A 22,222-nucleotide genomic window follows, 5' to 3' on the forward strand; every position below is an offset into this window, starting at 1 on the left:
AGCACATGGGGGTGTCAAAATATGTAGAAAATAATCCAAGCTGAACACAAAATTAAATTAATCACAACCCAGAACATAAGACTTGCCATTAAGCAGTGATATGATTGAATTAATGTATCAATTTATTTAGTACATTGTACATGCATGTATATTAACTGATAAAGACAAAAAGATCAGTATGTTCAATATACAATGTACATTAGAACACGATAATTATTATGTACATTCAATGCTAATTTTTCATCATTTATATAAATTGTAAAAAGGATTAAAGGATTACAGGATGTGCATTTTATCTTGTCTCATTTTCAGTTTATTTTCAAACAATAAAAATGATATACATATACTAGTACTAAACAGAAATCAAAATATAGCAAGACTGTCAAAATTAAAAGCTCTGATGAGTGGGATTTTCTCTTAATAATGCAAAATGATATGTACTGGTACTAGCTCATAAAACAAAATCTGAACTGAAAAAAAAAATCAAAATGCTATGAATCCTTTACAAAAACAAATGTGCAACATTTCAGTCATAAAGGCACTATTTTTCAAACAAAGACTTCTGCATAAAAATTCAGACTCAAATTTACAGGCTATATCTACATGTATAGTTCTTTTTGTCTTAAAAATTTTCCACTATATGTATTGTTTCGTCACACCCCAATTAAAATTTATGCTGTGTACATTAGTTCATGAAAATTGGATTTTGTTCATATTTTTTTGCAATTCAAATTTGAAATATATCAGGTGGGTCATTGAAAATGGCAAGAAAAATATCACAGTTTGAATGACACAACTAATTGACATTCACATACAGAGAATCATGCCCCAACACTAAAAATAGCTAACTCTGAAAATAAAAGGGACATGCATATCAGCAAGCTCTTAAAACAAGTATGTATTATATATATATGTCAGGATTTACACAACCGTTAAATTAAACTCCTATTTCATAATTAATAAACCATAACAGCATCTACACATATCAGTACATAATCATGTACATGTGTATACAGAAAATATAATGAGGATCATAAACGATAAATATTCTTCTTAAGCTTTCATCTGTATTGCTCTAAATTATGATCATAGACAAATTATTACACATTTCTATGTATTGATGCTAACAGTTTTTCTGTAAATAAAAGGAGATGCACACCACTGATATCTATGGCAGTAGTAAAATGGACCTAACAAAAGAGACTTCCAAGTTTTACTTATACGAAATTAAATTCAAACACACCATGAAATGCCTCTATAAAATTATTAAAATTGCAAAGAATCAATTGGATAATCACTGATAGCATATGGAAAAGCACTTGAAAAAAGGGTATTTGGGAATGTCTTGATTAAATTCATTTTTCTAAGAGGGGAAAGTCAGCTTCCAGGTCTATATACAAGCTTCTAAAAACTAATACACATACGAGTTTTTGGAATGGCAATCTTTGATATACAAGAAGCAAAAAAATGTTTTACATTTTGTAAGAAAGATAAGCAAAAATAATAAATATTCCTGAAAACTGAGTATGTAGAAACAGCACATGCAATGAGACAGAATGAGTACATGTAGGAGTTTTTATATGCCAGAGTATGATTATATTTTTCAACCGATTAAAATATTACAAGTCTAGTAATCCAGCCTCTGCAAACATAACAAAATGGCCAACCATAATCAAAACACTTCTTTGAAAGCCACATTCACACACCTTGACAGTACTATATGCCTTGCTCGGATGATCATGGAAATATTTGCTGGACAGCAGCTCATGGGCTGCAGTGGCTTAATTTCCCATTTGCATGATTTGAGGGTATTAAAATTTCCAATCGTTAATGATTAGCTTCACTTTTTGTGAGGTGGTTTGGACGATGTCTTCCACAAGGCATTGTGTATAACTATAGCATCTATTGACACAGACAAGTGTTTGGTGGAAGTCACCTCGCTGAAGCTTTTTCCTCCTGAATTATACCTTCAGATAAAAACAACTTTGTAGATAAGGAATTTATAGACAACAATGAATCTTCTCATCCACGTGATTAAAATAAACAGAAACATATATGTCATATACTGTACATGTATTAAAGCAAGTCGCAGTTAAATTCGGATTATGACTACCAATATGTAACATTCCCAATGAAGTCAGAAACCATGGGCCTGATCCTGCATACATGAAAATTCATTTATTGCTGTGAATCATTATTTATAGTTTTCATATTGAAATTTTAACAATGATTAGTAGGGATGGCAATCGAATACAGAATTGCTAATCAGTTAACCGCAAAATGTTCCGACCGATTAACCGGTTAATCGTATTAAAATACACATTTTCTAGACATATTTTTTTTTCATGTAGCGCTATACATGTAAAAGCATTGTCAAGAAGACTAAAACAGACGTTAGAATTGAAGTTACAAATCTTCTGTTACCTTTATCAGGAAACTACATGTACATGTATTTTCTTTCAATTTCAATAGTCAAGTAGACAAGGAAAATAGACAAGGAAAAATAAGGAAACCCATGAACATGCCCGAGAAATCAGACATTGATAATTTTCCAGAGCAGATGTCACAGAAGTTCATACTGCATCGTCACTATAATCAAAATTAAGTCGGAATAATTATTAACTTTCACTTAATTTACGTTGCTTGTTTAATGCTTTAATTTGATAGATAACGGCAAAAGATAGACATATCAATTCAAAGTGCTCAACGATAATTTATTTAATATCATCAAAGAATTAGAGGACTGTCGTGATAACTACATGGTGTTTAAACTGTAATTAACACTTCACAAACTGACCAATTACCCCGCGATCTCAATCAGGAGAGTCATAATTACCGCCGAATCAGCTTAAATAGATATGTGAAAACGTTACATTATCAACGTTTATGCAGAGGTTTCTTTTTTAAAATGAATTTGAAGAGAATTACGTTAAAATTTAGATATATTTTATTTTTTTTCCGACTAACCGATTACAGATTTTCTAACCGATTACCGTCGTTCCCACCGAGTAATCGGTCAACCGGTTACAAATTGACATCCCTAATGATTAGTAAAGATGTATACCCACAAAAAATGACTTTTTATGTACATACATGTACACATGTATATTTATAACTTACTTGTAAAACCTCTCAATCATTTTGCTGGTGATTTGTTTGGGTCCTATTCCATGGATTTTGAGGGAATCCTCTGTATCTGGATCAAAGCTGTAAAGTCCGCGGAACTGACAGGAGTGGTCTCGGAACAGGATCAGGAAATGTTTAGCATCTGACTTGGCCAGAACCTGCACATACAGCAAATAGTATTTCCAGTTTGTAAATCATGTATAAGAATCATTTATTTAGTAGTTGTGTTGCATAAATTTTGAAAAACCAAATCTATCACAACCTCAAAATAGTTTCAAAAAATTTTTGGATGAAAACCTTTTCATTACTGATAGAAAATTAATTGAACAGAACAAGAGACTGCAATTATTTACAAGTTACATGTAAGATATCAAAGAAATAGTAAATGTTCCTTCACCTCCAGAACTTTGTTTTTCTGATCAGCATTGACAGGACCTGCTAACACACACTGACTGATGGCATTAATGATGATGTGACGGTTTGACTTAGAGCTTGGCTTGACAAACAACTTAGGACCTTTGAAGAAATAACTATGATTAATATGAATTGAAAATCAACAAAACATAAGTATACAGAAAAAGTCAAATATTTCACAAGTGAAAGCATGTAGAAATTCTTTGACCAAGTTCAAAACTTTGATCAAAGAAAGTATTAAGCATTAATTTTTACATAATGTACATCACAATCTGTTCCTAATTTACCAGACATGTATTATCCCCCATTAATTGTCAGGTATTCATGATCAGGACAGTTACCTGCATAATCAGATCCAGATTCGCTGCTCTCTGTACTTCCTCTTCCTTTTCCCTTTAATCGACCAAGATCTACCAAGACAGAATTAACATTTCAATCTGCACACTTAAACAATGTTCACAAGACTTCAGAGTACATAAATAAATGGAGGAAAAACAATTTTACCTGGTGATGGTGGTCTTCTGTAGGTCAGTCTTCCCTCTGTGGAGCTGGTTAGGGTGTTACATGATGCTAAAAATAGATCCCACAGATTAATGTCAGTAATCCTCACCAGTGCTCTTAAGAGACCATGGTGCATACATGTATTAGTAAAGATCAAATAAATTACACAAACAAAACACATTGCAATCTGATTAATTTTTCCACAACATGCAAATTTTCCCAAATTGTTTTGAGACCGGTGCACAATTTATTCAACTTTGGGACTTGTGTACATAGAACAAATGCAATTTTCCCAAATTGTTTTGATACCAGTGCACAATTTATTCAACTTTGGGACTTGTGTACATGGAACAATGCAATTTTCCCAAATTGTTTTGAGACCAGTGCAGAATTTATTCAACTTTGGGACTTGTGTACATAGAACAATGCCAGACAGATTTTATAACACCAGCATTTATAATGCCAGTAGTTCTGAGGAAAAAAGAAACTAAATTAAAAATGACAGAAAGAGAAAAAAATCTAGAAAAATAAAGGAAACTAAAAACATTGACACACCTGCTTTTCGTATTTTTCCTGGGCGTGGTGCTAAGCTTGGGGGTTTCCTAGGACCAACACCCGCTGAAACAAGCAAATCAGGTGCAACTCAAGCTCACATGCCGAACAGAAACACAGAACGTCATCACAAATTGCCAATCAATTGTGTTATCAACAAATAATGCATTAAAAACACAGAAAAATGAAATGAATCCTACTACAAATCAACACTAATCAATATGCTTAAACATGTATGCTAGTAGAACTGAATCTTTTCTAAACTACAGCTGTCTTTATCAATAAAATTTGAATGTTTATAAATTAAATTTGTTTGTATGCATAATTACTACATTTAACAAATACTTGTAAATTAATCTAAAGTGTATGCACATACATGTACCTGTGGTACATATAAATTTGAATATGGTGATTTAAATTTCTAAATCAAAGTAAAAGAATCAATTAGGTTATATATATATATGTATTTGAAACATCTCTAAATTTAAATAAGATACATGTATGTCTACTAATCTATGAGCTAAAAAGAAAATGTCAAATCTTTTTCAGAGCAAAATCATGACACACAAAACTCTAGCATTTTCTTCAACAATAAAATATATAAATTATATAAAGAAATATGTGCAGAGACAGTTGTATTTCAACAAAAAGTTATATTGTAACACAACTTTGGTTGACAGAAGTAAGATTTATATCTGAAATGTATAATATATCTATTAAGTAATTAAAATGCAGATGTATAATAAAAGAAAATTTCTGCAAGATCTGTAAATTTAAAAGTAAAAGATAAGCCATGAGTAAACAATCATTAAAATATAAAGTGAAACATGTCTAATCCAGATGTTGTGTTTTACGAAATCTTGCCTCATATAATTTAAACTTTTAAGTCCCTTTCAGTAAATTCAATTGTTTTTTTTAAAAAGTTGTTTAGTCTGGAACAGTGACTATTCTGACCAATTTCAGTGTCCTGATTAGACAAGTTTTACTGTAGTAAGGACAGTTGCTTTTCATAGACAAGAGAAAAGAAAACTAGCGACTACTTACAAGAGCCTGTGTGACCAGGACTGATAGTGAAAGCTTGAGAAGACAGATCCTCTTGAGAACTATTGGAGAGCAAACCTTCCACAGATCCAGACTGAGGGTCCCCCTTGACAAACATAGACTTAGGGCGCTGCTTTTCTCGAGTCTTGGACCTGTTTCTGCGGACAGGTGGTGCGTAGTCATCCTCTTCCTGATGTTTTTTGTCCTGGTATTGGCGAAAGATTTCCTCCCTCCGTGCTTTTTCACTGGCTTTCCTTCTTTCTGCTTCTTCTTGTTTAATTCTATGGAAAAAAAATTATCATATTTTTTAGAAATGTTGTAAAAATGAAGAAAAACTATTTCTGCTAAAAAGCACTAACAGAATATACCAGTAGAGACTTAAAGGACTCAAGGATGTCAAAAACAAGAGGCCCATGGGCCACAACGCTCACCTGAGTCAATATGGCCCTGCTGTTCTTTGTCAGCAGATTTCTTCTTCTATATATTCATACGTAAAGCTTTGATCAACTGTTCTAGGCATAACCTATCCCCATTTGCCATGTTTTGAATGAAATTGAATCTAAACTTTCTGAGGATGCTTCTATATTCATATAACTAATCATGGTTTTGCTGTTCTTGAAACGGAATTTTAAAGATGTCTGCCATCCTACCCTGGGGGGAAGGAAGGGAGGGGGGGTTCAAGATTTGAACAAACTTGAATATACACTACCTAAGGATGCTTCCATATCAATATGACTAATTATGGCTTTGTTGTTCTTGAGAAGAAGATTTTTTAAGATATTTCTTATATATATTCTTTTGTTAAACTTTGATCCCCGATTATGGCCCCACCCTACTACTGGAGGATGCCTTGAACAAACTTGAATCTACAATACTTGGGGATGCTTCAATATCAAAATGACTAATCACGGCTTTCCTGTTCTTGAAAAGATTTTAAAAGATTTTTCCTATTTATTCCTATGTAAAACTTTGATCCCCCATTGTGGACCCACCCGACCCCCGGGGGTCTTGATTTCGACAAATTTGAATCTACACTACCTAAGGATGATTCCATATCAATATGACTAATTGTGGGTTTGTTGTTCTTGAGAAGAAATTTTTTAAAGAATTTTCCTATATATTCCTATGTAAAACTTTGATCCCCCATTGTGGCTCCATCCTACCCCCGGGGGTCATGATTTGAACAAACTTGAATCTACATTACCTGAGGATGATTCCATATCAAAATGACTAATTGTGACTTTGTTGTTCTTGAGAAAAAGATTTTTAAAGAATATTCCTATATATTCCTATGTAAAACTTTGATCCCCTATTGTGGCCCCACCCTACCCCCGGGGGTCATGATTTGAACAAACTTGAATCTACATTACCTGAGGATGATTCCATATCAAAATGACTAATTGTGGCTTTGTTGTTCTTGAGAAAAAGATTTTTAAAGAATTTTCCTATATATTCCTATGTAAAACTTTGATCCCCTATTGTGGCCCCACCCTACCCCCGGGGGTCATGATTTGAACAAACTTAAATCTACACTACCTGAGAATGATTTCATATCAATATGACTAATTGTGGGTTTGTTGTTCTTGAGAAGAAGATTTTTAAAGAATTTTCCTATGTATTCCTATGTAAAACTTGGATCCCCCATTGTGGACCCACCCTACCCCCGGGGGTCATGATTTGAACAAACTTAAATCTACACTACCTGAGGATGATTTCATATCAATATGACAAATCATGGCTTTGCTGTTCTTGAAAAGAAGATTTTTAAAGAATTTTCCTATATATTCCTATGTAAAACTTTGATCCCCCATTGTGGCCCCACCCTACCCCCGGGGGTCATGATTTGAACAAACTTGAATATACATTACCTGAGGATGATTTCATATCAATATGACTAATTGTGGCTTTGGTGTTCTTGAGAAGAAGATTTTTGAAAGAATATTCCTATGTATTCCTATGTATAACTTTGATCCCCCATTGTGGCCCCACCCTACCCCCGGGGGTCATGATTTGAACAAACTTAAATCTATACTACCTGAGGATGATTTCATATCAATATGACTAATTGTGGCTTTGTTGTTCTTGAGAAGAAGATTTTTAAAGAATTTTCCTATATATTCCTATGTAAAACTTTGATCCCCCATTGTGGCCCCACCCGACCCCCGGGGGTCATGATTTGAACAAACTTGAATCTACACTATGTAATGAAGGTTTCCCATAAGTTTCAACTTCTCTGGCCCAATGGTTCTTGAGAAGAAGATTTTTAAAAAAAGACACCAAATTTTCACTTATTCTTAATTATCTCCCCTTGGAAGAGGGCATGGCCCTTCATTTGAACAAACTTGAACCCCCTTCTTCCAAGGATGCTTTGTGGCAAGTTTGGTTGAAAATGGCCCAGTGGTTCTGGAGAAGAAGTCGAAAATGTGAAAAGTTTACAGACGGACGGACGGACGGACAGACGGACTACGGACAAAATGTGATCAGAAAAGCTCACTTGAGCTTTCAGCTCAGGTGAGCTAAAAAAGTCCTTTAAAAAAATAACTTTTTTTAAAAAAATTTATTTTCATCCTCGCTATAAATATGAATTTTCTATAAACATTTTTCTCTTTGATCAGTTTGAATTTAAAAAATGGGTAACAAAAATCATTCGCTTTTGTAATTTTATTACTATTACCTCTCTTGTTCTTTGCGACGTGCCATTTCTAGTTCTTTATACTGACGTTTTTTGTCTTGTTCCTCTTTGCGTTTGATCTGCATTTGTATAAATTTTTCTTTCTTCCTATTCAGTTCTTCTTCCATTGACTTTAAGTAAATTAGAATCAGCTTAATTCACAAACTGTATCAACATCATAAAAATTTCACTATAAAAATCAATGAAATATTTAAAAATAAACTTTGTAAAAAAACTAAAAATTAAATGTACACTGCACATGTTGATTTAAGTTTATGACCACCTCATTCTTTATCAAGTGGAAATATCTACAAGTCATTGCCAACCTCTATAAAATTTAACATCCATCCATCAAAGGGTTTCCTGGAACATATCATGATGATGGGGATATAGCAAAAGACCTGCTGACCTTTATATGAAAATCACTAGGGGACATATGATTATCATGTGCAACCTGCATATTAATTTTGATGATTACCAACTACACATGTAGGATTCTCAGGAGATCAGAGTTTTTCAACATATGCAGTTGTTAAAGCAGGGAAATGTGACCTATGACTAAAACAAATGGTTCTCAAAATATTCCAAAATCTTTTGATGCAAGCATAGCTGAAAATTGATCTTTAACCTACTGTATGTGTACTTAAAAAAACGGGCTTCATATTTTAGCAGCTTTGGCGCAGACAACGATGCGCTAATTTATGAATACCACTAAGAAATCATTTATAAATACATTAAAAAAAATATATTATTCATGCATATACATGCATAGCGCTAATTCATGATTTCGCCAACAACTCCATACCCAGTGATTGCGCTAAATTTTTCAATTTATATACACGTACAGTATCTGCAGGGGTCATTTGCCTACAATGGTCAAGCTTGACCTTGTGTATGGTTTGATGAGTATCAAAACAACTGTTCAAAAATTCAAATGGACCGACCAACAGCCTGCAAAGTTTTATGCAATCTGACCTCTTCTTGAAGTGGGAGGAGGCATAATAAGGTATAGTATATCACTTAAAGTTTTTGTCAATGTGTCTTCACTTTCACAAGGAACAACTCACTATCTAATTAAATTTTGACACATTCTCCATATGTATGTAACAACTACTAATCCATTTTTCATTACTACTAACAACAGCATTGTTGTACAAAATTTATAAAGTTTATAAAGCTAAAAAAAAGCTAAATATAATCCAAATTTATTCTATTCTAACCTTTGTAAGATTTTCCTGGCCTTCTCCAACTACAAAGCCAATGCCAGAGGAATCATGCTGAGAGGTGTCCATCTGGGAGTTCACAGAAGTATTCCCAGGAGTGACAGACATGTCAAGGTTAGCGGACTGACTAGACTGGTTCATTGGAGGTGACTGTTGTGTTTGGTTTTGTTGACTAGCTGGTTCAGGAGTTACTGCCCTTTGAGTTTTAGCACTAGAAAGTTTCGGTTTTGTTTTTGGAGATTCACTGCCAAAGGATACAAAAAATCCATTCTGATCAGCAGAAGTGTCACTTTGTAGATCACTTTTGTTCTGAGATCCATCATACACACTTACATTTTGCATGTCAGGAGTTTCCACTTTATTACTAAGACCACTGTCATTGAAAGCACTAGAAGTAGCTGGCTTGTCAGCCTGGGATACAGATAGCACAGGTGGGATGGTATTATTATCTACATTAGGTTGAAAGACTTGAGCTCCTGTGTGATTTGGGGAATTCATATAAGAGACAGGAGGATGAGCTGGAGAAGAGGATGTGATGTGAGAATGGAGAGGGAATTGTTGAGAAGTCATGTTGTAAATCCCTTGCATCCCATAATGGCCATGAGGAGACACCAAATTGGGATTTACTGCGTATGGAGGAGATTGTTGGTAGACTTGGGGAGGGGTAAGAGGAAACTGGGGTTGAGGGAATGGCATGGTGCTATGTGTATGTAAACCACTATATGGCACATGTGTATGTCGCATAGGACTGAACTGACTTTGTCCAGTATATGGTGAAGATTGAGGCAGGACTTGAGGCTGAAATGGTTGTGTAACAGGCATCTGGGGAGGGAGTCCCTGGGGATACTGAGCTACACCTCCTCCCATCACAGCTCTTTCTGGGGTTGGTAGACTGGGATCTATAGGGCACGTATATCCAGCCGGACGACAGACTACAGGCGTCCCATATTGAAGTCTCTCTGGAGTGTTTATATCCACATCCTTTGAGGAAGCAAGATCTGGAGTTTGGAATGCTTTTCCCTGTAATTTCCTTTCAGGGGTATCCATTGCATATCTGGATTGGGCAGCTGAAGGTCTTGATGCTATAGAAGTAACAACCGGATTCCCATTAAACTGTTCCTGCTCAAGTGACATCCTCAATATTTCTCCTTTCAAGTCATTAAGATCATGATCCAATTTCTCCAACTTCTGGTTGTACACAGATGAATCATCTAATTCTGAAGTCTTTGTAGTTTTCTTATCTGGTTTACTGATGTTCTGCTCAACTGGAATTTGTTGTTTTGGAGGCAGAGTTTCTCTCCTTGCTGGTACAGCAAAAGCACCAATTTCTCCATTCTGAGGACTACTCTCTCTTCTGTTCACAGTCTCTTCCACTTTGACTTCAGATCGTGGAATTCTCTCATCCTTTTCATCTTGAAACCACTTCTTCCTCACATTTTCTATCGTTTGTTGAATTCCTTCCCTTGAAAATGCCCTGTTGCCTTGAGGTGTTCCTGAAGTTTTCCCATCAGTGAGAGATGTTCGACGATCTTTGTCGGATGTTGAACTTAGAGCCTCCTCACTCCCAGGTAGAGAAGCCTCACTTCCATGTGAACTGTGGCCATCTGACACTTCTTCCTCTTCAGTGGGTTTAGCAACAACATGAAGAAAAGCTGTTTTACCCAATTTCTGTCGCTGCTTTTGCTGTTGAATTTCCATCCTGTTTTTCTTCCTCTCAATTTGTTTCCTCTTTTCCTCCAACTTGAGTCTGATTTCTGTGAGTTCTGATAACACTGGGCGATTATCACTGTTTTCAGAAGAATCACTAGTAGTTTCATCTGGAGATTTTACAGTGCTGGTATGCTGCCATGTTGTCCTGCTGGGCGATGTTGTATTTTGGATGTTTCTATTATTAATTTGGGTGGTTGAGCCCTGCATCACTTTATTATTCACCTCATGCCCATGCTGCATATATACCATTCCAGAATTGTCCACATTGCCATGTACATTTTTCATTCTTTTTATTTCCGCAAAATTAGTTGTCATGTGCTTAGAAGTCTCTTTTTTGGGTGAAATTGTAGTTTTACTTCTCACAATCATTTTGGGCTTTTGAAACACCGTATTCTCTTTGGATCCAAATCGTGTAAGTGACTTTGGTGGTGATACTTCCCTAATTTTGTCTTTGTTCTCACTGCCCTTCTGGTCATAATGAATTTTATGAGACTCATGATCGGAGTTGTCCCCAGAGCTCCTGCTACTGGCAACACTTCCCTCTCTTGAGCCCCATCGCCTCCAAGATTGTTCCCCACTTTCACCTACCACAGGGATACCAGCAGCCCTGGCAGATTCTGAGGTGGCCTCATTAGAGACTGTGTAGCTCCCTTTGACTGAATCAGCTGTACCACCCTGACTCCGTGCCGTAGATAACACACTTCTCCGGGGAGATTCCATGTCTTGTGATAGTTCTGCATTAACTGTAAATGCAGCATATCGTGGCTGTTTTGGAACATCCTGGTCTGAGAGTTGATCTTCTGGAAGAGGAGTCACAGGTACAGAGCTACTACTGTCACTTAAAACACTTGAAGACCCCACATCCATTTCTCTTGACTTCACAGATTTGGAAAATAAAGACTGTTCCCCTCTCTCCTGTTCTTTGCTGTGGTTATTTATTGCTTCCTTACAAGGCTTTAGTTTTGCAGGTAAAAGTGGTTCATATTGTTGATCTTTACTTTGTCTGTTGACTTTAGGATCAACTTGAGCACTAAATTCATTCAACAAATCTTGATGATTTGGGGGTTTTTGAGGTAAGCTAGCTTCACTGTCTGGCCTAACTTCCTCCTCTTGATGTATTGTTCTATTTGTCACAGTTCCTGAGGTAACACTTTGCACTTCCATATAATCTGGATGACTGGGATCATGCAAATTAGATGCCAAGTTTCTGGCCTCCTCATTGGATGGAAGTGTAGGAGGGGGTGTGTCACTTAAATCCATGTCAAGACTCCCCAGCTGATCATCAGTAAAGCTTTCCATTAACTCCGAGTCAATACTAACATTAGCCAGTAAGTTACTTCCACCACTTTGTTGCATTACATCTGACCTGCTCAAAGAAAACAAAGCATGTAACTGAAGAGCCCATTATTTGATATTCAGGTAATACATCATCATTTCTGTTCAGAAATAGTCATTACAATGTTTTTAAAGAACTTCGAATTCTCGTGACAATGTACATGTACACGTACCTAAAAAAAGTTATATGTGGGACCAGAGACCCATACATTACATGCTAATATGGGTCTCTGGTTAGGGCATTCCATAAATAATCAATGAACCTTTAACATGAAAAGATGCATACACATACATATAAGTAATTGTAATTATTATACCTCTACTCTTATTACTCTATATAAAATTAATACCATAAAACTGTCTATTTCCCTGAGAAGATACTATTTCCCTCATCTGAGGACTACTTCCTGAAAAATCGAAGCTACTCCCTGGGACTACTCCCTCATGAATATTTATTAATAATTTTAACCAATTAAAATGAACAGTGGGCGGAGCGTTCAAGGAAACTCGAGTCTGTGACGTAATGTTATTAGCAATGTAACTATGACGTCAAAACATTTCGACATGCGATGTCAAAATCATACTGGAATTCTAGCATAATGAAGACAACAATAATCATTCGAAGTGTCAGTGAAATTATTTTATATTTTTTAATAATTTTATTTTCCTTGGTATTGATGCATTAGTTATCTTACAAGATTTTTAAGCACATCCATTTGTGATTATTTAAATGCCTCTATATTGTTTTTAAAAAATGTCTGAGTCTCTAGTTTAATAAAGCTCCCATGATTGTTTCGGTATAATAAAACAATTATGGAATGGGTACTCGGGAAATATCAAATTTATGGTTCCCCTCGGCAGGAAACTATTTCCCTCGGCAGCTTTGCGGCCTCAGGAAATAGTTTCCTCCCTTGGGGAACCATAAATTTGCTATTTCCCTCATACCCATTCCATAACTGTATACTATTGGGTGACATTAACAATATAACACTTACGATGTAGCCTCTGTATAAGTCTTAATCAGCAGACTTTTATGAGCACTGTAAAGTAACATTTTTTATTTCATATTCCTTATTTGAGTTAATTATTGAACATCTAAATGGTATTTGATAGACATCAGTAAAATAAAAATATCTCACTGTTGACTGTCCTCTTGCCAAGCTAGCACTGACTGGTGTACAACATTCCTGTCACTGACTGTCACTGCTGACTTGGGTCTTGGTAGCCCAGTCCCATGACCTACATTCAACATATATACATGTATTTATAAGCTTTTCATATATCAAAAAACAATTTTTTTTAATTGCTTATTACAACCATGGTTGGGACTTTCCAAATGCTTGTAAGCATTTTACATTTAATCCTTCATGTGTTAGGTATATTTTTCATTTTTAAATGATAAATTTAAAACAAATTTTTGAACTTTAGAGTCAATACAAATTTTACCTATTTTTACAGACATCATATTACATGCTTATACACACCTTTGTGACTGACACCAGGTTCATGGCCAGATTCCTGCTGACGTTTGTGTAAAAGAGGTTGTCTTGGAGCCACCTGGGTCACGTTACGGGGAAAGCCAGCGTCATCCATGGACGTCTTATGAAAGCTCTGTTTGGTGACATTACTGATTGGGGGAAGGTTTGGAATGGCATTACTGGTCAGTTTCTTGGCTGTGGTGGGACGAGAACCTAAAGGAAAAATAATTTTATGTATGGAGAAAGTTCTGTATTCACATATTGTCATGAAAATTAATATAAGATTTTATGTACTATAAGTAAATCACAATTTCTTTGTGAAAACTTTATTTTCATGTAATAATGTAAGGTTGACTGCTCACAGATATTCTGTCCTCAAATATATCTATATTACGAAAGATTATGTACAAAAATTAATATAATTTTTTTTTTTAATTTCTCAATTATAAATATTTTACCAAATAAAAAAGGTGTGAAAATTTGGTGATCCAAAGTACATCTTTTTTTTTATACATCACTTCAAATTCTTCTAAAACATGGACAACCCTTACAAATAAGTTGGCCAGGAAGTCAAAGGGTACAATGCAATGGTTTGTATTTACCTGATTCATCTTGGACACAGTCCAGTTTCTGAAGTTCAAACCAATAAAACAGCTCAGCCAGGAATACTTCCACATTCCCTCGGAGATTATTGTGCATGTATAGAAAGTCTTCGTAAGTGAGATGAAAAACCTTTCCTGGGATGTAGTTATCACAGAATTCTTTCACCAGCCTCAAGTTATACAGAGAGTCAGCAATGCCAACATTCGACTTCAAACATATATCTGAAAAACAGAAATATAAAATCTATACATGTATTTGGAAGAAAAGATGTAAAAAGTGCTTACAAGTTCTTCCATATGAATTGAAGTACTGAAATATCAATTCTTCATTATACTTCCATTAATTAATTAATGTTTTGTTTCTTTATCGATTTTTTAAATACAGAAAACCAAGAAAGAGAGAAATGGAGAGAGTTGTGATAGGCAGGTCTGGTGATAAGCTACATATACTGTAGTTCAGATCTCCTCTGTTAAGATAGTAGTAAAGTAACATGAGTTATAATTAATGCATTCAGTTTACTAGAAGCTGTTGATTTCTTTAATTTACTGTTTCTTTCCAATGACTTTTAATCTATGATTTTTTTCCTTCAGATATTCACTTGATAAATATGCATGCTGTTAATATTTGATATACAAGATAAAGAATGACAATTCAATGAATAAAGTAGTTATTCATAATGAAGTTCAAGATAACAATATCATTCTGTTTTAAATTTGAAATATACTTTAATATACAGGTGTACATGTGCATATTTTCAATGAAATCAAAACATACCCATGTTTTATTCATGTGTAGTTGAATTCTAAAAACGTTTTGAAAAGCAAGGTATTTACAAAGAAAATCTTTATTTTTCTGACGAAAAGTGCCAATTACATGTATACGGCATATGACCTTGACAAATTTTACTAGACCACCGGAAAAGATGAAATGAAGAAAAAAAAATGACACCCACCTTGTTGACTTAGTGCAGAAGGACAGTAGAAACTGATCAGAACAGCCAGAGAACAGCCATCACCGATGTCCTGAGACAGATCTTCTATAAGTGGAATATTCACCGATTCCCTCATGCTCATCCCAGATTTACTAACTATTCTCACCTGAAAATTGAAATATTTAAAATTTGAAATATTAATTTCAATTTTAAAACCATTTCAAAATGCACAATTTCAACAGAACACCTTAATATTCTTGATTTGATGAACATAATAAATATGGCACTCAGCAGGACATACATATTTTATAACAAAATAATGTATGAACCTTTTGACTTGTCTCCCCTTCTAACACCTGGTTATCTTCCTTGTTAATACTGAGTTGTACAGCCACGCACACTTTATTGATCCAGAACAATAGCGCATCTTCCACGCTGGATGGTAGCTCACTAGAGGCATTAAACGTGGCAAACTTCCTCACTGCCTGGACAGCCTTCTCAATGGTCACAGTCTGTCTGATGTATGCCAGCATCAAGGTATCAATCAAGGCAATGTGAGCACCCTAAATAGAAGGATGGGAAAATATTATAAACAGTCCAAATTGTCTTTTAAACAATATACATGTACAAGTATATCATAAGACAGAATTTTTAAAAAATTAAAAATTTTACAGAAAAAATCATTGTAAACATGTACTGACTACCCGGTATACAGAAATTTGTCTCTCACAGAAAGGAAAACTGATACAATATGACAGGTAAAAGATTCCCAAAAATGATATTCTTCTCTTCAAACTTTTTCAATGCATTTTCACAGACATACCACATCAAAGGGAGCAGACTTAATCAGCACAGACTCTGTAACAGCATTATCACTAGCATCCACAACATAGATTCCTTTTCTGGACATCACCTGTATTATGGTTGAATGACCTGCAGAACATTTTTTGAAATTTACGTATTGTTATACAATATATATCAACCCTCTGAAATCTATGTGGATTGTTAATTATATGTAATTTTCTTTCTCACCTGACGTCCCTCGCCATTGCAAAGAAGAATCTCCAAACATATTATTGCAGGCTTGACAATAGATTTCGCTGGAAACCATCAGGTTCAACAACTGAGGTTTAACATGTAATGCACCCTTTAAATTCAAAAGCATATTCACTTTTCAAAATTGTTAATGTCAATGTGATAAATATTTGTTTCTTAACATTCACTGTATTGTATTAAAATTAACTTCTAAAAAATGCTCTTTACCAGTATGCATACTTTCAAGAGAATTATCATATTGTGTGTGTGTGTGTGTTGTTGTTGTTGTTAATGTTTTGTTTTTGATTGTTATGGGTTTCGTTTTCTTTTGCTTTTACTTTTTTTTTTTTTTTTTTTACTTTTTTTCTTTTCTTTTTTTTTTTTTTTGGGGTGGGGGGGGGGGGGTGGGGGGGGGTTCAAATATATCACATTACCTACATTTAATCTTATCATGTTTATTAACACAATTGATAAAGTCATGAAAATTCTTACATCTTGAGTTTCATAGAAGGGGTCCTTCAGATCCTTTGGTATTTGATCTCTAAATGCTTTGTCAAGAATCCATGATACAGAACACTGAAGCTTTGCCTGTAAGTAGAATATTTGGCCACAATCATTATTCAATGAATGTGATTACAGTAGGGCTCAACATTAACATTTGTCAGATTGCACACTTTCAGTTCATTTTGTTCAGACAAGTCAATCTCTACAAATACTTGTTGAATTGGACAAGATACTTTTTAAACATTAGGGAATGGTGTGAATTTGAAGAAAAAAAATTCCCACAGAATTCACAAATTGTTCTGATTTTTTTTCCCCTTTTTTTCTTTTTGGATAATTGCAAACTTCAAATACCAGTATAAGAGAGATTATGTTCTATCGTTAAAATGATATTGTCTTCATTAGAACATTTCATTCAAATACCTAATTTCATTATTTTACAACTGAATGCATGTAAATGGAAACATGTAAAAGACCAAAAATTGTCTCTAAGGTAATGTACCACATTCAAGTCACGAATCTAATAGTTTGGGTTTACAACTTTCCTTTGAATAAAAACAATGCTTCTTCTGACAATGGCAAACAAGAGGCCCATGGGCCACATCGCTCACCTGAGCACATTGGCTAGGAAAAAAGCAAAAATCAGTACAGTATTGAAAAGTTTACAGGGAGGGGGTGTTGAATATTAAACTACCTGATGATGCTTTCATATCAATATAACAAATGGCTTTGTTGTTCTTGAGCAGCAGATTTTTCTCCCATATATTCATTTGTAAAAATTTGATCCCCCATTGTGGCCCCACCCTACCCCCCGGGGCTCTCATTTGAACAGATTTCATTCTACACTACCCAAAGATGCCTCCATATCAATTTGACTAATCATGGCTTTTCTGTTCTTGAGAAAAAGACTTTTTCCTATATATTCCTCTGTAAACTTTGATCACCCACTGTGGCCCCAACCTACCCCCGGGGGTCATGATTTGAACAAATTTGAATCTTCACTACCTGAGGATGCTTCCATATAAATATGACCAATCATGGCTTTGCTGTTCTTAAGAAGAAGATTTTTAAAGATATTTTCCTATATATTTCTATGTAAAACTTTGATCCCCCAAAGTGGCTCCACCCTACCCCCAGGGGTCATGATTTGAACAAACTTGAATCTACACTACCTGAGGATGCTTCCATATAAATATGACCAATCATGCCTTTGCTGTTCTTAAGAAGAAGATTTTTAAAGATATTTTCCTATATATATGTAAAATTCTGATCCCAAATTGTGGCCCCACCCTACCCCCCGGGGTCATGATTTGAACAACTTGAATCTACACTACCTGAGGATGCTTTCATAAAAATATGACCAATCATGGCTTTGCTGTTCTTAAGAAGAAGATTTTTAAAGATATTTTCCTATATATTTCTATGTAAAACTTGGATCCCCCATTATGGCCCCACCCTACCCCCAGGGGTCATGATTTGAACAAACTTGAATCTACACTACCTGAGGATGCTTCCATATAAATATGACCAATCTTGGCTTTACTGTTCTTAAGAAGAAGATTTTAAAGATATTTTCCTATATATTTCTATGTAAAACTTGGATCCCCCCTTGTGGCCCTACCCTACCCCCGGAGGTCATGATTTGAACAAACTTGAATCTACACTACCTGAGGATGCTTACATAAAAATATGACCAATCATGGCTTTGCTGTTCTTAAGAAGAAGATTTTTAAAGATATTTTCCTATATATTTCTATGTAAAACTTGTATCCCCCATTATGGCCCCACCCTACCCCCAGGGGTCATGATTTGAACAAACTTGAATCTACACTACCTGAGGATGCTTCCATATAAATATGACCAATCTTGGCTTTACTGTTCTTAAGAAGAAGAATTTTAAAGATATTTTCCTATATATATGTAAAATTCTGATCCCAAATTGTGGCCCCACCCTACTCCCGGGGGCTCTCATTTGAACAAACTTGAATCTACACTATCTGAGGATGCTTCCATAAAAATATTACCAATCATGGCTTTGCTGTTCTTAAGAAGAAGAATTTTAAAGATATTTTCCTATATATTTCTATGTAAAACTTGGATCCCCCATTGTGGCCCCACCCTACCCCCGGGGGTCATGATTTGAACAAACTTGAATCTACACTACCTGAGGATGCTTCCATATAAATAGAACCAATCTTGGCTTTACAGTTCTTAAGAAGAAGAATTTTAAAGATATTTTCCTATATATTTCTATGTAAAACTTGGATCCCCCATTGTGGTCCCACCCTACCCCCGGGGGTCATGATTTGAACAACTTGAATCTACACTACCTGAGGACGCTTCCATAAAAATATGACCAATCATGGCTTTGCTGTTCTTAAGAAGAAGATTTTTAAAGATATTTTCCTATATATTTCTATGTAAAACTTGGATCCCCCATTGTGGCCCCACCCTACCCCCGGGGGTCATGATTTGAACAAACTTGAATCTACGCTACCTGAGGATGCTTCCACATAAGTTTCATCTTTCCTGGCCCAGTGGTTCTTGAGAAGAAGATTTTTAAATGATGCCATTATTTTTTTCACTAATTCCTAACTATCTCCCCTTGAAAGAGGGCGTGGCCCTTCATTTGAACAAACTTGAATCCCCTTTACCCAAGGATGCTTTGTGGCAAGTTTGGTTGAATTTGGCCCCGTGGTTCTTGAGAAGAAGATGAAAATGTGAAAAGTTTACAACAACAACGATGACAGACAATGGACAAATTTTGATCAGAAAAGCTCACTTGAGCCTTTGGCTCAGGTGAGCTAAAAATTGAAAACTGGTAAAAAGGTAAGATTATATCAGGAAAGTTGGAAATCCAGAAGTAAGTACCGGTAATATGATCAAAGCACATCAATGAAAAGTATTGTAAAGTTTATTGAAGTTATTAAAATGCACCAACTATTCATAATTTTTATAGATACATAGAAATTTAAAAACAAAACAAAAAACAAAAGATTGCACATTGGAAAAGTAAATAATAAAGAAAAAAAAATATTTTATCTCAAGTGTCCTTATTTGGACAAGTAATAAAAGTGCATTCAGACAAGTAACTTTTGTTGAATAATTGGATATTTTAGTCAATGTTGAGCCCCGTACAAAGATATAAAAATATTTTCAAGAAGAGAAAGGGATATTTAAAGCAAATACAACTTCAGGTGTATGTCTAATGCTGAGAAGTCTGATGGTTATGCCAAAGTCTGATGGACTTACCAAAGTCCAGTGGTTTTTAACGTTTTTGATGTCTCAATACTCCGACATCAATCCTAACAGTTGTTGTTCGGATTTCAAAATCCAACAAATTAGGGTCAGTCCTCTGACTAATTTGGGTTAGTCTCACATACCACTCCGCATAATTTTTATAGATACATAGAAATTTAAAAACAAAACAAAAAACAAAAGATTGCACATTGGAAAAGTAAATAATAAAGAAAAAAAAATATTTTATCTCAAGTGTCCTTATTTGGACAAGTAATAAAAGTGCATTCAGACAAGTAACTTTTGTTGAATAATTGGATATTTTAGTCAATGTTGAGCCCCGTACACAGATATAAAAATATTTTCAAGAAGAGAAAGGGATATTTAAAGCAAATACAACTTCAGGTGTATGTCTAATGCTGAGAAGTCTGATGGTTATGCCAAAGTCTGATGGACTTACCAAAGTCCAGTGGTTTTTAACGTTTTTGATGTCTCAATACTCCGACATCAATCCTAACAGTTGTTGTTCGGATTTCAAAATCCAACAAATTAGGGTCAGTCCTCTGACTAATTTGGGTTAGTCTCACATACCACTCAGCTGATTTATGGGATTGGTCCTTGCACAGCTATCTGACTGATTATGGTTATAGTTGTGCACCAATCCTTTTAATTATTTATTGTTTTGACATATATGTATCTTGTACTGGTTTCCATGATGTAAATTTTCAGTCAATTCTGTCACTGTCGAAACCAACGAATGCAAATAAGATTTAGCTGATCCCACCCACAGTGTGACATAAGCCATCCAATATCTCATTGATAGGTCCAATATCTCACTCTGCGGTCAACGTCGATTTTTTAGGACTGCTCGGTAAAACACTGGAAATGTTACTTTTTTAAATATAGATTTATAGCGAGTGCAGCGAGTGGCGCTAAGCGCCGCTCGACACTGCGAGCTCTAACGACAACGCCTGGGCAAAGAGGAAATTCGGACTACTGCACATTCATTCAATAGAATTTTTTCCACGGTAATTCTGGACCCACAATGCATCACTTGTTGTTCTCGCTACTAACTTCTTAAATTTAAGTAATCAATGCGCTTGGCCCAACAGTTGCACCGTCAACATATTATAGCAACCAATTTTTAAAGGTATAACAATATACATTGTGCACATACATTGGACATTGGCAAGGCAGCAACTTCTTACTTTGCTGAATTAATCTAAGTGTATAGACCATAAGGATTTGTTGTGTTACTCCATCAGACTCTGGCGACTGCATGTGAACCCCCCCAAAAAAACATCGGACTATGGCATGACTATCAGACTTTGGACTCCAATCATACTTTGGAGTCCTACATATTTATGCATATGTCTTATGAAGTTTTAAGTAAAAAATATATAAGTGATTTGCAATGACTTTGACATTAAACATTTTACATTCTTGATATCATTTGTATGAAGGCACCCAAATTTATTGACAGTACCTTGTTGCTATCATACTCCTCCATCGGTATAATTTCGATGATGTCATTATCAACACCAGTGGTACTTTCCACCGACTGATTCATGCCTGTTGATTAGAATCTGAACCTGTCTGTGCAGTGTTTACGAAATATCTACTCTGTAAATCATCATTTTTTAAATCAAGGGTTATATTTCACTTTCACATAAGAGTGAAAAAAACTTTAAGACTATCAAATAGTAACATATTAGGTTTCTACATTATTGCTTAAACATGTAAACACATTTTCTCTATCTCATAATCTCTCTCCTCTGAGAAATTTCTCATCTGAAATCCACGCATGCTTGAAATCGTTTCCGGTCTGTACATTGCTTAGTCAGGGAAATGTTTAATGTCATGA

General features: G+C 35.0%; 1 protein-coding gene across 2 annotated transcripts; it reads right to left on the minus strand.

The window, feature by feature from the left end:
* Positions 1-1,032: 1,032 nt before the first annotated feature.
* On the minus strand, positions 1,033-22,017 carry LOC133187410 (calmodulin-regulated spectrin-associated protein 1-B-like). Of its 2 annotated transcripts, XM_061322773.1 has the most exons (18): positions 21,845-22,017; positions 17,113-17,208; positions 16,618-16,732; positions 16,409-16,518; positions 15,915-16,148; positions 15,607-15,751; positions 14,654-14,875; positions 14,058-14,264; positions 13,713-13,812; positions 9,526-12,604; positions 8,309-8,436; positions 5,638-5,915; positions 4,597-4,659; positions 4,045-4,110; positions 3,882-3,950; positions 3,524-3,642; positions 3,121-3,284; positions 1,033-1,967 (listed from the first exon to the last, which is right to left on the minus strand). In XM_061322773.1, exons 1-18 carry the CDS (start codon positions 21,926-21,928, stop codon positions 1,841-1,843), a joined length of 5,406 nt encoding a protein of 1,801 aa, XP_061178757.1. In that variant the 5' UTR covers positions 21,929-22,017; the 3' UTR covers positions 1,033-1,840. The 2 variants fall into 2 exon arrangements, with proteins under 2 accessions (XP_061178757.1, XP_061178766.1); XM_061322782.1 differs by lacking the exon at positions 4,597-4,659.
* Positions 22,018-22,222: the final 205 nt, after the last annotated feature.

Source organism: Saccostrea echinata, unplaced genomic scaffold (assembly GCF_033153115.1).
Source record: "Saccostrea echinata isolate AGI-Se365-2 ecotype Australia unplaced genomic scaffold, CSIRO_AGI_Sech_v1 ptg000001l, whole genome shotgun sequence".
Lineage (NCBI taxonomy): Eukaryota > Metazoa > Mollusca > Bivalvia > Ostreida > Ostreidae > Saccostrea > Saccostrea echinata.